Source organism: Rhinatrema bivittatum, chromosome 2 (genome assembly GCF_901001135.1).
Source record: "Rhinatrema bivittatum chromosome 2, aRhiBiv1.1, whole genome shotgun sequence".
In the NCBI taxonomy this organism is placed as follows: Eukaryota; Metazoa; Chordata; class Amphibia; order Gymnophiona; family Rhinatrematidae; genus Rhinatrema; species Rhinatrema bivittatum.
In genome coordinates, this window is record NC_042616.1 from 616,178,451 (window position 1) to 616,193,627 (window position 15,177).

General features: G+C 43.9%; 1 protein-coding gene across 4 annotated transcripts in view; it reads left to right on the top strand.

The window, feature by feature from the left end:
* Positions 1–15,177, top strand: part of LOC115085321 (E3 ubiquitin-protein ligase RNF138-like) — a 90,781-nt gene that overhangs the window by 66,300 nt on the left and 9,304 nt on the right. For 2 of the 4 annotated variants that reach the window (XR_003854805.1, XM_029591191.1), the window contains 2 exons: positions 2,862–2,982; positions 3,081–3,192. The exons of 1 other annotated variant lie outside the window; for it this stretch is intronic. Coding sequence is in view for 2 of the 3 variants with exons in the window: in XM_029591191.1 (XP_029447051.1) it covers positions 2,862–2,967 (106 nt within the window). In the remaining variant the exon portion in view is untranslated. Of the gene's footprint in view, positions 1–2,861; positions 2,983–3,080; positions 3,193–15,177 lie in introns of those variants that run through there. One more of the 4 variants, XM_029591192.1, reaches the window with a different exon arrangement.

Here is a 15,177-nt window from a genome sequence, read left to right on the forward strand (position 1 = left end):
ATGAGGTGGGAAGTCCCCCAAGTTTCCTGCCATGACACGTTCAAGAAGGGGGCAAGTGCGCGCGTGTGCATGCCTTAAGTAATTCCAGATGTAAGATGGCTGCTGGGAGCGCCCATGCCATCCCGAGCACACCATGAGGGTCGGCATGTGGAAGTGGAGGCCGCCATTCTCCCCAGACTCGGAGCTGCATGGAAAAAGGAGGTGAGCAGCAAAGGTCGTAGCCGCCTGCGACTGACGGGCGCAACAGTGGCTAGATGGTGATGTTTTGCTGCATTGAGGAGCAATGGGACCGGACTGGCCCAGCTGGGGGAGATTAATGTGGCATTTCATGGGAGCAGCCTGTGGACTACCAAACGCAACATTGGTTTGTAGGACTTGTAATATTTGCAATGTTGCCTTTTTATAGGTAGGGTTGTTACTGTTTGAGTGCTTGTATTTAGTGCTATTTTGGTATGGGAGGTTTACTATATTGTAAATGTAATTCATTTTTTTTCATGGCTATCTGAGGGCTTAGCCAACATGCTTTATAGTAAGCCTAATACTATATGGGTTCCAAGAATATTTTTTACAGGTTTTTTGGTTGGCACCACAGCAGTGCATGTAAATATAATATATATGTTATAAGTAATATTTTTATCTCAGAAGACTGTATTTTGAATGCCCTTTTTCATGTTAAATTTCCCTTTTTGGGCTGGGGAAGAGGTTAATAAGACATTTTAAATAATAATTTGTCTTTGTGGGTGGGGTTGGTGATGGCACAAGGTTGTAAATTTTCACCTGCCCTGAGAGAGTGGAAATTGGCAGGGTTCCTGGGAGCGTGGCAGGTTTACCAGTTTCCCGGGAGCGTGCCAGGTTTACCAGTTTCCTAGAAATATTATCACTATTAAGACTTTATCACTATTATGACTTTATCTGTCACTCCTCTGGGAACCCTGACCTCTGCTTTCTCAGCATTTCAAATCACTGAAAGGGCAGACTCCAGGGGAGATCCCTCTTCTGGCCTCCTCAGTAATTTGACCTATGCTGCAACTTGGGGGTAGGGGTGCCATCTCATCCCTTGCCTCAGGCAGCAGATTGTCTTGAGCTGCCCCTGGGTAAACACTTCAACTGCTGTATGGAGTACAGGCATGATTTTTAAGTTTTATTCTGGTTTTTATAATAAAGTAACTTTGCTTTTGGACAGGTAAGAATAATCAGTAGTTCCAGCTAAGAATAAAGTTTTTTCTTATTTTGCATTGGTTTTTAAATCCACTCATGGTCATTGTGCAACATTCTCTCAGACCTTAGAGAAGCAACCAGTGACCTTTCTACTTGTAGTAATAGGAAAAGCCCGAGGTAGAAAGTTATACTGTCTTCCTCAGTTTTCATTATAGCATGTCCTTACTGGGTATTTTAAGTGACGGGGTAGTTTTTCTGGAGATTATTTTACATTTTTTTCCTTTTTGTTTGAAAGCTTCAGTTAGCATTTTCAAGAGTTTGCATTTTCTGTTAGATCATATGCGATGGCATTATGTAGTTTGGCAGAACATAATGAAATGCTTTGTATGTCTATTGTGGATTGATAATTGCTTAAAAGGCCAAAAACAGAGGGTGGGACTGAATGGTCAGTTTTCCAAATGGAGAAAGATCATTAATGGAGGGATGAATGTCAATGGTAGAAATTAGAGCTGTGGCAGTAACTGTATCTGTCTAGGTTTTTCTGTACATGGATGTTTCTACCTGTCTATTTTTCAGTAAGACTTTAGTCTCCAATAAATTAATTCTCTCCCTAGAGCAATGTTTGAAATTTCCTGATCACTGGGTCACCAGTGGTTGATGACATAGCTCAAAGTGTGATGGTACGTTGTTGTACGTCTTACCAATGCTTTGGCTCCTGAGAGGAGAAGGCTCAATTATAGCATGAAAGAGTCCCCATCGCCACAACCAATGGAAAGAACCCATTCCTCCATTGGGCCCCCTCATGTCCTAGAGCAGTGAGAATGAATGCAGTAGGCCAGCAGTGTGTGCAGGTACAGAGAGTGCGGGTCCTGGGACCCCCATGGCTGCTTTTTTTCCCCTCCTTTTCTGAGCTTCCTCTTTAGAAAGGAATTCAAGCTGATGCGGAGGAGGATTAGCAGCAAGCACCAGGAGTGTAGCTCACTATGACTAAATTCTGACAGCCTGCTGCTTGTGCCTTCACTGCCGTGACCAAAAGAGAAGCAGAGGAAGCTGAATTGCAAAAGGAGCGGAAGATGAAAGGGAAGACAAGGAGTGAGTCTGGAGAGTGTGAACATTTTTGGTCTAGTGCTGTTGGACCTGAAACTTCATGGCCTACCATAGATTGGTCATTATGAACTTGGTTGGTGGTGGAATGTATTGAAAGAGCTGTAGACATATTTAACATTATCTTCCCCCCCAGTCCAGATTATAAAACTGTGACCAGTGTACCTGAAATCCCTAAAAGGTTAGATCTGGTAGTCATTTTCTCTTCCAGCTCACCCATAAAGAGGTTGGCATGCTGTAGTATCCTGATGCTCATGGCAGTTTCTGTGGTATATAAATAGGCAAAATACAAAAACTGGAGCAGATGAAATTGCACTCCAAAAATTCAATATACACACATCCAAGGAAGTGCAAGACATTAAGCAAGGTCCAATTCAATTCGTAAGTCCAGTAGTATTATTTAAGGTTTTTCAAAAACCGGCAACTCCATTGCTCATCTTGTCAAAATACAGTCCTCATTAGGGCCCCCCTACACAGACCTGCTACACTGAGGGAGGAGTTATCTGTACAATTTGATTCCATTTTGGTTAAATGTTTAATCCTTTACCTGTTGCCTATCAACTGCACTTTGTTTTTACGTATGACTGTTACCTTCCTAGGATTGGCTGGAACTGTGATGGGTTGGAGCCATTTCTTACGGTCTCTTTAAATCTTTGCCTCCGTCTCTGCCACCCGCTCTCCTTGCTATATGAATTGTTAGACTGAGCTGTCATTTACAAGGTATGTCTATCGGTGAAATTTGTTATGGTAACCCTTTCTTTTTGGTCCTTGCCTGTATAGTAATATTGAGGTTAATTGTTTTTTTACTTTATTTTTAGTTACTGAAATTGTTATCCCTCCCGACGCAGCCTGTTGCGCAAAACACGGGGTCCGTGTCAGGGGACCCTAATGAGAACTGTATTTTGACAAGATGAGCAATGGAGTTACCAGTTTTTGAAAAACCGGTTACTAAAACTACTGGACTTACGAATTGAATTGGAGCTTGCTTAATTTCTTGCACTTCCTTGGATGTGTGTGTATATAGATAGGCTTCATTATTAAAAATAAACTAGTTGTGAGTCTGAATTTACTTAATTCTGTGCTGGTTTATAATGTGCCCAGGTGGTTATCCAGGATTGATTTATTTCGGAAATCTGTGGCTTTAACCTATAAAATCAATCTGGGCAATATTGCTGTAAAATGAATTTGCTGGCAGAGGATGTGATGGGAGTTATTTTAGGTTGTTTACCTTGTTTTGAAAATCTGTAGTATCTTGTATAAAGCTATTTATATTCTTTCCACCAAAGGTTTGAAAATCCTCTCTAACAATCCAGGTATTTCCTATATGAATGTACCAGTACCTGATATGATTAGGTTATGGGCATAATCACTAAAAAAAAAAAAAAAAAGTGAAATTACTTCTTACCTGATAATTTCCTTTCCTTGAAGTAGGGCAAACCAGTCCACACCAGTGGGTTGTGCATTCCAACCAGCAGTTAGAGACGGAGAAAAACAACTCTCTGATGTCACCTACATATATCTCTGCTCAGGCACAAGCCATCAGTATTTCTTCAAAAGCAAAATGTGGACACTAACCACTAAACATTAACAAGAAATATTGCATCCTACAAACACTATTCAAATTAACCGTGTGGTTATTTTATTTATTTATGTATTTATTTTAACAATGGAAACATTGGACTCAGCTCCGCTAACAACAGTCCCCTAGGACAATAGGAAACCAGATTATCCTAGAAGGAGAACGGGATTCACTTTACCAAATTTGTGCTAGTCCAGCTGCATGAGAGATCCTTGAATCTCATTCCTTCGTTGACAAGGATCTAGCAAAACAGTAGAAAGTCAGCTGCCCCAAAGGGAGCCCAGGGTGGGATGATGGACTGGCTTGCCCTAATTCGAGGAAAGGAAATTATCAGATAAGAAGTAATTTCACCTTCCTCTTCATCTGGGCAAGCCAATCCACACCAGTGGTATGGACCAAAGCTACTCCCCAGAAGGGCGGGAGGCTGCCAGAGGTCCAAGCAGCACTGCCCTACCAAAGGCAAAATCCTCTCATGCTGCCACATGCAGCCGGTAATACCTGGCAAACGTATGTAAGGAAGACCACGTTGCCGCTCTACAGATGTCTGCGGAGAAAGCTAATGCAATTCTGCACAGGAAACCGCCTGCACCCGGGTCAAATGTGCCTGAACTTGTCTCGGGAGAGGCTTCCCAGAATCCACATAGGCTGCTAACACCACTTCCTTAATTCAACAAGCTATCTTCTACTTGTTGTAATGTAAACCGGAATGATAAGTAACTCTGTCACTTGAACTTCGGTATAAAAAAGTTATAAATAAATAATAAATAAATATTGTACCCTGAGAAGCTGCCTCTCCCTTCTTCAGCCTCCAGTCAAGAACAAAAAGCCGATCCAATTTCCAAAAATCGTTCATAACCTCCAGATAACACAATAAAAGCCACTGCACATCCAATGGCCACAATTTCCTGTATTCCTGTCCATCCATATCCCTGTCTAAGGATGGCAAGACAACTGACTGATTTAAGTGAAAATCTGAAGCCACCTTCGGTAGAAAGGCAGGTGCTGTCTTATTCTCTACCCTATCCGGCATGATAATCAAAAAAGGGTCTTTGCATGACAAGGCTTGCAATTCCGAAATTTGCCTTGCCAAAGTGGGCAGACAAGTGTGATTCTGACACCAATGCTCAAAAACCCGCCAGGAAAACTTATGCACTCTCAGAAGAGTTTCCACCACTGCCCCTGAGTAACCTCTCCTTAAGAGTCTAGTCCTCTCAAGGGCCAAACTGTAAGACAAAACTGATCTGGATTGTTGTGAAATATTGGACCCTGCTGCAGCAGCACCCCGAGAAGAAGGAGCTTCCATGGGTTCCCCATCAGAAGACTATGCAGATCCAAGTACCATGGCCTGTGCAGCCAATCTGGGGCCATCAGAAGCACCACACCTGGTGTCCTGCTATCTTTTGCAATAAATGGCCGATCATGGGCCACGGAGTAATTTCTCCTGCGGCCAAGCCTGAACTAGCACATCTTCTCCGAGTGCTTGAACAACCCTTAACCAACTGTAGAATCTTTCCACTTTCACATTCTTGCGACTCACCATTAGATCCAGAAGGGGATTTATTTATTTATTTATTTAAAAGTGTTTGTATACCGTCTTTACAAACAGTGTTTAATCAAAACGGTTTACATAATAAAAAATAAAAACAAATATAAATAAATATGAAAGGAGAAAAAATAAGATTATTAAATTATAAAAGAGGGAAAAAATTTACAAAAATATTCAATAAAAAATAACAAATGTTTAAAACAATGGTAGTTTACATAAAATAAATCAATATACAATAGTGATGTTGTGCCCAATATGAGAGAGAATGGTTATGTTATTTAGGTTGGGATATATGAAAAGCGGATTGAAATAGGTGTGTTTTTAAAAATTTTTTGAAATGTTTGGTGTTGGATATAGTTCTTAAAGTGTCTGGTAATGCGTTCCATAAAATTGGCCCAATAACGGAGAATGATCTTTTCCTAGTGATGTCGAGACGGGCCTGACGTGTTGAAGGAATGTCTAGGAGGTTTTTGTCCAATGATCTTAAATGTCTGGTGGGTTTATATATTCGAAGAATGGAACATAAAGTAATTGAGTTTGGAGTGTGAATGAGGGAGTGTATGATGGACAGAATTTTGTATTGTATTCTATATTTGATTGGTAACCAGTGTAATGATTGTAATATTGGTGTGATATGATTTTTTATGGATGAGTTTGTTAGGATGCGTGCTGCTGCATTTTGAATTAACTGAAGTGGGTGGAGTGTATTATCTGGAAGACCTATATAAAGATACCCCCAGCAATCCACAATAAGATGGAAAACCTCGGGAGCCAATTCCCATTCTCCCGAATCCAACTCATGATGACTGAGATAATCCGCCCACACATTGTTGACTCCTCTATATGCGAGGCTGATAGTGCCGGCAAACGAAGCTCTGCCCATGGCAGGAGGGCATCCATTTCTAGAGAGACTTGCTGACCTCAAGTCCCCCCTTAGTGATTTATATACACCACCACTGTCACATTGACATAATTTTAACTACCTTTCTGTCCAACCAGCTCGCAAACTGCAGGAAGGGAGCCCACTGTGCTTGCGCCACCAACTCCTGACAGTGCACACCCCAGCCCTACAGACTCGCATCGTTGTGACAACCAAGTCAGGAGTCTCCAAATCCATACTTTTTTTGAGATGCTCCCTTCATAACCACCAGGGCAGCTTCCGCCCCACCTCCAGCAGTAAGGTCAATGTCACATAGTACTCCTGAGACTGATATTCCATCGAGTCAGGAGGGACTGCTGCAGAGGATGCATATGAGCATGTCCCAAGGAACAATCTCTGTCATTGTGGCCATTAATGCCAACGTCTGCAGATATGACTAGATAGATGGACTGATCGCCGCAAACAGATCTGACTCCAGATCTTCTGGATGCGAGACTCCGGAAGACACACCTTTCCTTGTGCCATATCGAACCAGATACCCAGATACTCCAGGACCTGAGATGGCTGCAGGCTGCTCTTGGCTAGGTTCACTACCTATCCCAGGTGCTGTAAGAACTGAACCACCCTGCTTGACACCACTCGGCTCTCCTCCAACAACTTGGCTTTGATTAGCCAGTCGTCCAAGCATGGATGAACAAGAATGCCCTACTTTCTGAGGGCCACCGTAACGACTACAATCTCCTTGCAAAAAGTTCTGGGTGCCGTGGCCAAGTCGACCTAAAGCTGCAAAGTGCAAATAGCATTGTTGCTGCTTGCAAATTGGAATATGAAGGTAAGCCTCCAATAGGTCCAGAGAAGTGAGAAATGTTTCCTTCTCCTCCGCCATGATCACTGATCTTAACATTTCCATCCATGGAGTAAATGGAATAGCATTCTGTGCCCTCCTGATCCTTTGGAACTGGAACCATTGCCTTCAGGAAGAGCAGCCGCTACAGCGTGGACTGAACCGCTGACTTCTTTTCCACGGAGTTGCAGGGGGAAACCATAAAAGCATCTGAGAGAGAACAGATAAGTTCCAAAGCATAGCCGTCACGCACCACTTCCAGAACCCACTGGTTGGAAGTGATGTGGGTCCACCTCCGATAAAACTGAAACAGGTGACTGCCTATCTCCAGAACCGGAGGATGGACCCCCAAAACTTCATTGAGAGGATCAAAGAGTTCCAGAGCCAGAGGCGCCATCTTTACCTGGCTTATTTATCCAAAAGGACTGAGACCTACTGAACATCTGAGACCTCTGACTACTCGAACCTTTGGAAGAGTGAAAACACCGAGAGCCTCGAAATCGCCCCTTCACTTGTGAGACCTGGGGAGTTGACTTCTTATCCTCTGGCAACCGAGGAAATTTCAATTCTCCCCACCAATCCTTCATTTTCTCTAACTCCTCACCAAACAACAAGCACCCCTTAAAAGGCAACTTGGCAAGATTTGACTTTGAGATAGTATCAGTAGACCAGTTTTGCAGCCAAAGGCATCTTTGGGTTGAAATCACTGAAGCCACCCCTCAAGCCGCTGTGCATGCCAAATCATAACCAGCATCTACTAGGAAGGCAGCTCCCAGCTCCAGGTATGGGCCATTCTCTCCCAGAGCTTCCTGGGCCAACCGGAACCCGGCCCTAGCCACCATACAATAGCGTGTGGAGATTTGGAGATTCATGGCCATTGCATCAAAGGCCTGTTTGAAAATGGCCTCAATCTTCCAATCTTGAGCATCCTTTAAAGTCGCACCTCCTTCCACTGGCATGGTGGGCTGCTTCGTCACTGTGCAGATCAAGGCAGCCAACTTGGGAAACCAGAGTTGTTCACTTTCTTTAGGATCCATAGGATACAATCCTGCTAATGAGCGACCTGCTTTAAAATTAGCCTCAGGTGTACTCCATTCCAAATCTATCAGCTTCTGGACAGCCTCGTGCAGCAGAAAAAAAACAGGATGCCTTGCACAAGCTAACCATTACAGGGTTCTTCTTCTGATCCTTAGCCACTGCTGGCAAGGTCTCTTCACACCCAAGGGCCTTCAAGGTCTGCAATATTAAACTGGACATCTCATCCCTGTGAAAGCCTCCTAGTTTTATGAGGCTTAGCATCTGTGCATATATTCCCCTCTTCCAATAATGGCTTGTTGAGATCCCCTACTGAGGATTCCAACTCCCCACCTGAGTCTCCTGAAGGATCTCTGTCATCGCCTTTTTCATCCTCAGTCTGAGTCCTTCTCTTCTTCCCCCTCCTGAGAGGAGATAAGGACTCCTTGGAACACTTTCCAGGCTCCAAAGAGGGAGACTTCTGATTCCTAGATTCCTCCTGGGGTCCTTCTTGCCCCTGTTAGAAGGCCTGGAGACCCTTAAAAAAATTCCACCCACAAATTGGCAGAAAAATCCATCCCTGGGGTAGGAAAAACCTTCTCTTAGCCCATACCCGAGGGGATTGGTAGGAGAGGAGGTGGAGAAGACTTTACCCTCTCTGATAGGAGCAGCTGCCATACCTTCTACCTGTAAAACAGGAGCCTCTGAAGTCACTGCAGGGACAAATTCCCCTGAGGAGATATCTTCCTGGGCCTCAACACACTTTTGGCACACATTGAGGGACCTCCTGGGACTAAGGAACCTCAGATGGCTTGCCGAGCAGATGTGAAGCTTCTTCCTGCGCTGCTCCCCCGATGCCAACTCACTCTCTCTCTCTTCCCCTAATAAGCTGAGCAAACGCTTCCCACCGCGTGCCTCAGCAGCTTCTGCCATCTAAAATGGTGCCTGCTGCATGTCTTTGCACTGCCGTGCTAAAATGTAGCCAGTCCCAAAATAGCCCTGCAGCACTCCTCAATCGTGCAGTCCTGCGTGGCCGTGATCACAGCTGCCTGTTTGACCGGCCTAGCAACAATCGCATTGGCACTTGTTCTCAGCACTGCCTGACACGCATGCTTTTTTTTTTTTTCAAAAACTTTCTCAACTGAATGCTAAAATCTACTGGCAAGCAGCAGAAAGAATGGCAGAGAGCAGAGGGAAGAGAGAAGAACCAGACAGAGAAGAGGAATATGCATCAGGGCTGAGCCCAGGGCCTCCTTACACTACCAGAGCTTTTCTCCTGTCAGGAGGAGAGCTAGGCCCACAGCCTTCACCTCACTCTTGTTCTATCTGTCTCCTGAAATTATTTCAGACTCTCAACTGAGGGAGAGAGCGAAATCTATCACTACAGGAGGTCAAATGACCTGTTCAGTCTTGGCAGGCTGAAATCCACAAAGAAGGATGCATGTCCACCACCTGCTGGAGATGGATAGAAACTGGCTGGCTGGTGCCTGAGCAGAGCTACATGAGGGTGACATCAGCAAGTCATTGTTCTCCGTCTCCATCTGCTGGTTGGAGTGCACAACCCACTGGTGTGGACTGGCATGCCTGGATGAAGAGGAAATAGCCCTTTGTACATAGGCTTGATAACAATGTTGTGATTATTTTGTAGAAATTTCTTTACAGCTCTTCCTAGTGTAGAAAAATTGTAAAAGTTTTTTTCTGGTTGGAATAAATCCCTGATTTAACCATTTGCCTTAAAATCTTTCAACCCAGCCTTTGGGACATACCTAGCCAGTCAGGTTTTCAGGATATCCAAAATCGATAGGTATGAGTTAGATTTGCATGTTCTATCTCCATTGTATGCAAATCTCTCTCATGCCTACTGATTATGGATATCTTGAAAACCTGACTAGTGTATCCTGAGAAATAGGTTGAGAACTCCTGCTCTATATGATATGGTAGATTATTGTATTCCTTACTTGATGAGGAAAGGGATGTGTCCTTTCCACTACAGTGGTTCATTGTGGTAATTGTGCTTTGTCCTATAGAAATGATCTAGTTGGATTGCTTCCAAACAAATTCTTTCAGATCAGAATTGAGTTCAGTTATATCAATTTTGGCAGAGGGGCAAAACATTAACCCCTTGGAGATTATTGAGACATCATGCTGAGAGAACATAAAGCTAAACTGGATTAGCATGCACTAAATTGTTTCAGGGCACATGAAAATGAAAAACAGAATGAAAACATATGAAAACATAATAAAAATACAAAATGAAAAAGTTTTCACTGCATGCTTCTATTGGAATAGTCCTATTTTTCAAAGAGCTTAGACAATTTATCATTTTTTATTTCCAGTTTACACAAAATGTGTCATTAATCCTCTCTATTAGTAATATGTTACTGCGCATGAAGTAAGAGTCTTCCCAGTCTGACACTTCTCCTGGAATGTTACAAATGTTTCTGCATCCTGTAGTGATATCCTTAAAGCCATCTGGTCCTTCTTGATATCTTTTTGCCAGAGTGGCATCACATCAGCAACTTTCTTCCTTCCTATGCACAGAAATAAAAGTTAACAAATAAAAAATAAAAAATGATACATCAGGTCATACTTTTTTATTGGACTAAATTAATACAATTCTTGACTAGCTTCCAAGAGCTAAAACTCCCTTCTTCAGAAAGTTGCAGCTCTTGAAAGCTAGTTAAGAAATAAAGAAATCACTTGATATATGTTTTTATTTTTATTGGTTAACCTTTATTTCTGTGCATTCAAGTGAACCAACCACACTCTTTCCTATGTCACAGCATCACATTAAAGAATTGTACAAACCATCCTCATAGTGACACACAATCAGAACATTTCATATTCATAGAGGAGGTTTGTGTCTGTTATTATGGACTGGAATGTGTGCTATGTGAAACACAATTGTCTATTTTCTTTGGCTTTGGGAGAGTGAGGGGATTTCCTCTTTTCCCTTTGGTAAAAAGGGTCCCCCACCTATTTGAGGACTTGTTGTAGGCATAATGTTATGAACCCTCCTGTAGCGGTGCTACGGGAGGCTCCTTACCTCTTCCTGGAGGCCGCTACAAGGCAGAGTCTCGCCTGCGAACTGTCCAGGATTTGCTCCAGGGCCTGGGAGGCCTCGATGTTCTCGATGTTCTTGGGGCCTGCCTGAGGCTGCTTGTGTTTGCATGGACTTCCTGATTTGAGCCACACCCTCCCCTAGGGCGCCGATGGCCCTTTGCCCTTACCATGTGACAAGGTATCCGTGCCATTGGCTGGACCCTGTCACATGGTAGGAGCACTGGATGGCTGGCGCCATCTTATGCTCCTACCATGTGACAGGGGCTGACCAATGGCACCGGTAGCCCCTGGGACCTAGTAAGGGCAAGGCTATCGGCGCCATTTTTGATTACTGGCAGCCGATGGCCCGAGTGCAGGAGATCGCTCCCGGACCTCCGCTGGACCACCAGGGGCTTTTGGCAAGTCTTGGGGGACCCTCCTGACCCCCACAAGACTTGCCAAAAGTCCAGCGGGGGTCCGGGAGCGACCTCCTGCACTCGGACCATCGGCTGCCAGTAATCAAAATGGCGCCGATAGCCTTTGCCCTTACTAGGTCACAGGGGCTACCGGTGCCATTGGTCAGCCCCTGTCACATGGTAGGAGCACAAGATGGCGCCAGCCATCCAGTGCTCCTACCATGTGACAGGGTCCAGCCAATGACACGGATACCTTGTCACATGGTAAGGGCAAAGGGCCATCGGCGCCATTTTGATTAGTGGCAGCCGACGGCCCGGGAGCGGGAGATCGCTCCAGGGACCCCCACTGGACCACCAGATACCTGTAAAAAGTTTTTTGGGGGGGTCGGGAGGGTGGGGGAGCTAAGGGATTAGTTTTAAAGGGTCGGGGTGGGTTTAGGGGTTATTTTTGTGTGCCGTTTTTCCTGCCCTCCCCCAAAACGATAAGAGAACCCCCACGATCAATATCGTGGGGTTTTCCTATTTTTTTAGGGGGAGCCCCCGATTTCTGACGATTTTGAAAATATCGTCCGATATTTTCAGTCGTCCGAAGCCCGATTCACATCCCTATTATATACAACTTTAATAAATCAATAAAACCAGTTAATCTTTACCTCCCTCTACCTAACTTCATTCCTCTCCCCTTCCTTTGACCCCTGCCACTAGGGTTGCCAAGTGATGCCAGATTTTCAGGACATGTTGATCCAGTCGTGATTTTACTCCCCTGCATGCAGATACTTATAGTCTTGCTTTTCTTAGGGAATGCAATAGGGAAAGAAGAATAAATCCCAGCATGCAATAGAGTAAAACCAAAACTGGATCAACCTGTCCTGGAGCCAATTGGCAACCTTACTTGTTGCCACCCTCTCCACTTTTTCTGAAATCACGGTGGAGGAACTTGCCCATCTTCTCTCCTCCTCTAAACTCACTACTTGTTCCTCTGACCCCATTCCCACCCAGCTTCTCAGCTTTATTTTCCCTGCAGTCATCCTTTCCATTTGATACACTTTCAATTTATCATTTTCCAATGTAGTTCTTCCCACTGCCTTCAAACATGCTGTGATCACACCATTTCTCAAAAACTTCAGTCCAGAGGGAGTGATGACAGTAGATCCTTCATCTGCTGGTGCTAAGTTTGGTCTTGCTGGGAAGAAGCACTTAAATCTTAAGACTAAATAAATAAATAAATAAATAAATAAAAAGCAAATAATTCATGGAGGGTTAAACTATCACTGGCTGTTTATATTGTCTGCTAGTTGTAAGGTATTTGTTTGCCAGTGTTAAAATTGTTTGTGTAGTGGGAAAATAGACTATGATTCTCTGAACTAGTAAAAAATTATGGCCTAGATTCATCAACGTGTTAAAGAAAAGGGGCATAGCTATGTGAATTTTAAAGTTATAGGCATTTTCTCATTGGGGTGGGGAGAGCCTCTTTATAAGGCCTTCACGGTGTTCAACTATTTATATCACTATAGGAGGACCAGCTAATAACTCGAAGTGAGGTTTTGGTGGTGGTTTATTTTACATTCCACTTTTCACATTTTTTCAGCACTTCAGAGCGGATTACATTCAGGTACTGTAGGTATTTCCCTATCCCCAGAGGGCTTACAATCTAAGGCCTGGATTCACCATTCTACCGCAGCATGGTGAATCCAGCGAAAACAGGGGGGGGGGGGCAAATCTGCGAAAGCCGGCAGCCATCACACCACTGCAGTGTGATGGCTGCCGGCTTTCACACCCAATAGCGCCATCGTGAAAGGTGGTGCTATTGGGTGCGCTACTGGCGACGATAACGTGTCTTACCGCCAGTGAAGACATCGCAGAGTCCGCCCCGACTCCTCCCCTCGCTGCCCCAACTCTGCCCCTAGCAAGCTATCACACGCAAAAAGGGACTTTTCGCACGCGATAAGCCTTAGAAAATGACCCCCTAAGTTTGTACCTGAGGTAATGGAGGGTAAAGTGACTTGCCTAAGGTCACAAGGAACGACAGTAGGACTTGAACCCTGGTCTGGTTCATAGGCTGTTGCTCTAACCACTAGGTTAGGTTTTGGGGGCCAGTTTGACATGCAGAGACGTACGAATGGCACAGTATACCTCAGTAAAGATTTGATGTCATTTGGAGTGAGAAAAGTCTCACAAAGTTGATTTTGACAATGTTCTCTTGCCTTAGCTTGATGGAGTCTATAACAGGGTACTAGTTAAACTTACATAAGAAGATTGCTGCCAGCCTGGGCCTTTAGGCCTTCCGCCTCCCTCCTGCTAAAAAAACAAACTTTAAATTGCCCCTTCTGCCCCTCATAAACAGATGGTCCCCTTCCCTGCTCCAGGCAGATACCCTCCCACCTACCTGTTTCCTTCAAAAAAGGCCCCCTTGTTCATGTCAGGATTGCTGTGCTATGCAATCCCAGCTACGTCTGGCATTACTTAGGTAATAATGCTGGAAATGTAGTGTGTAGTATAAAAGAGACATGGGGTGGTGGACATCAGGCCGGGAGGCTCACAACCTTTTTTTTTAAAAGGTACACTTCTTATCTGGATATCTTCAAAGATATATAGATACATAGAGGCCAGATAATTTTAGGCCTGTGGGTCTAAATTTATCTGTCTAAGCTAGCTATATAAACTCGATATTTGGCTACGTTATCCAGGTAACTAAACCCCACATGTACACTCCAGGAATGCCCCTTTTATATCCGGCTAAATTATAGCCAGATAAGGAGTGATCTGGCTATAATTTAGCTGGATAATTTACTGAAATTGCCAAATTAGCCATTTAAATGCATAACTTTTTAGACTATCACCTAAATCCTGTTAGCCCCTGGAACCCAAAGACTCAACTTGCAGGGAATGGGGCTGGTACAGCAATTTTTCAGCCCGGGGCACATCCACCAGCTGTCGGCTTGGGCCTAGTAGGTTCGCATACTAGACTTTGCTAACCATGCCACAATACAAGAGCCCACTTCCTGTACACTAATAGAAATTAGGAAAGCTAATAAAATTAGCAACACAGTAATAATGGTGATTTTCTTAGCATATCCTGATGTGACAGGGTAAATGTTACATAAGGATGTGCTAAGGAGGTAAAGTTTCTAAATGAAATAAATGACTGCTTCGTGGAGCAGCTGGTACAGGAACCGACTAGAAGGGGAGCTATTTTAGTCCTAATCCTTAGTGGAACACATGATTTGGTACAAGAGATAATGGTATTGGGATCACTTTGCAGTAGTGATCATAACATCACCAAATTTGACTTGATAGCAGGAGCAATTCTATCATGATAGCATTTAGTTTCCACAGGGAGACTATGATAAAATGAGGAAAATGATTAGGGAAAAACTGAGAGGAGCAACTGCAAAGGTCAAGGTTAGCATCAGGTATGGATACTGTTTAAAAATACCATCTTGAAAGCTCAGACAGATGTATTCCATGCATTAAAAAAGGTGGAAAGAAGGCCAAACAACTGTAGGCATGCTTAAAAAGTGATGTGAGAGAATGGCTCTTCTAGCCAAAAGAACATATTTTAAAAAGGTATCTGAATGAAGAAAACAGGAAACA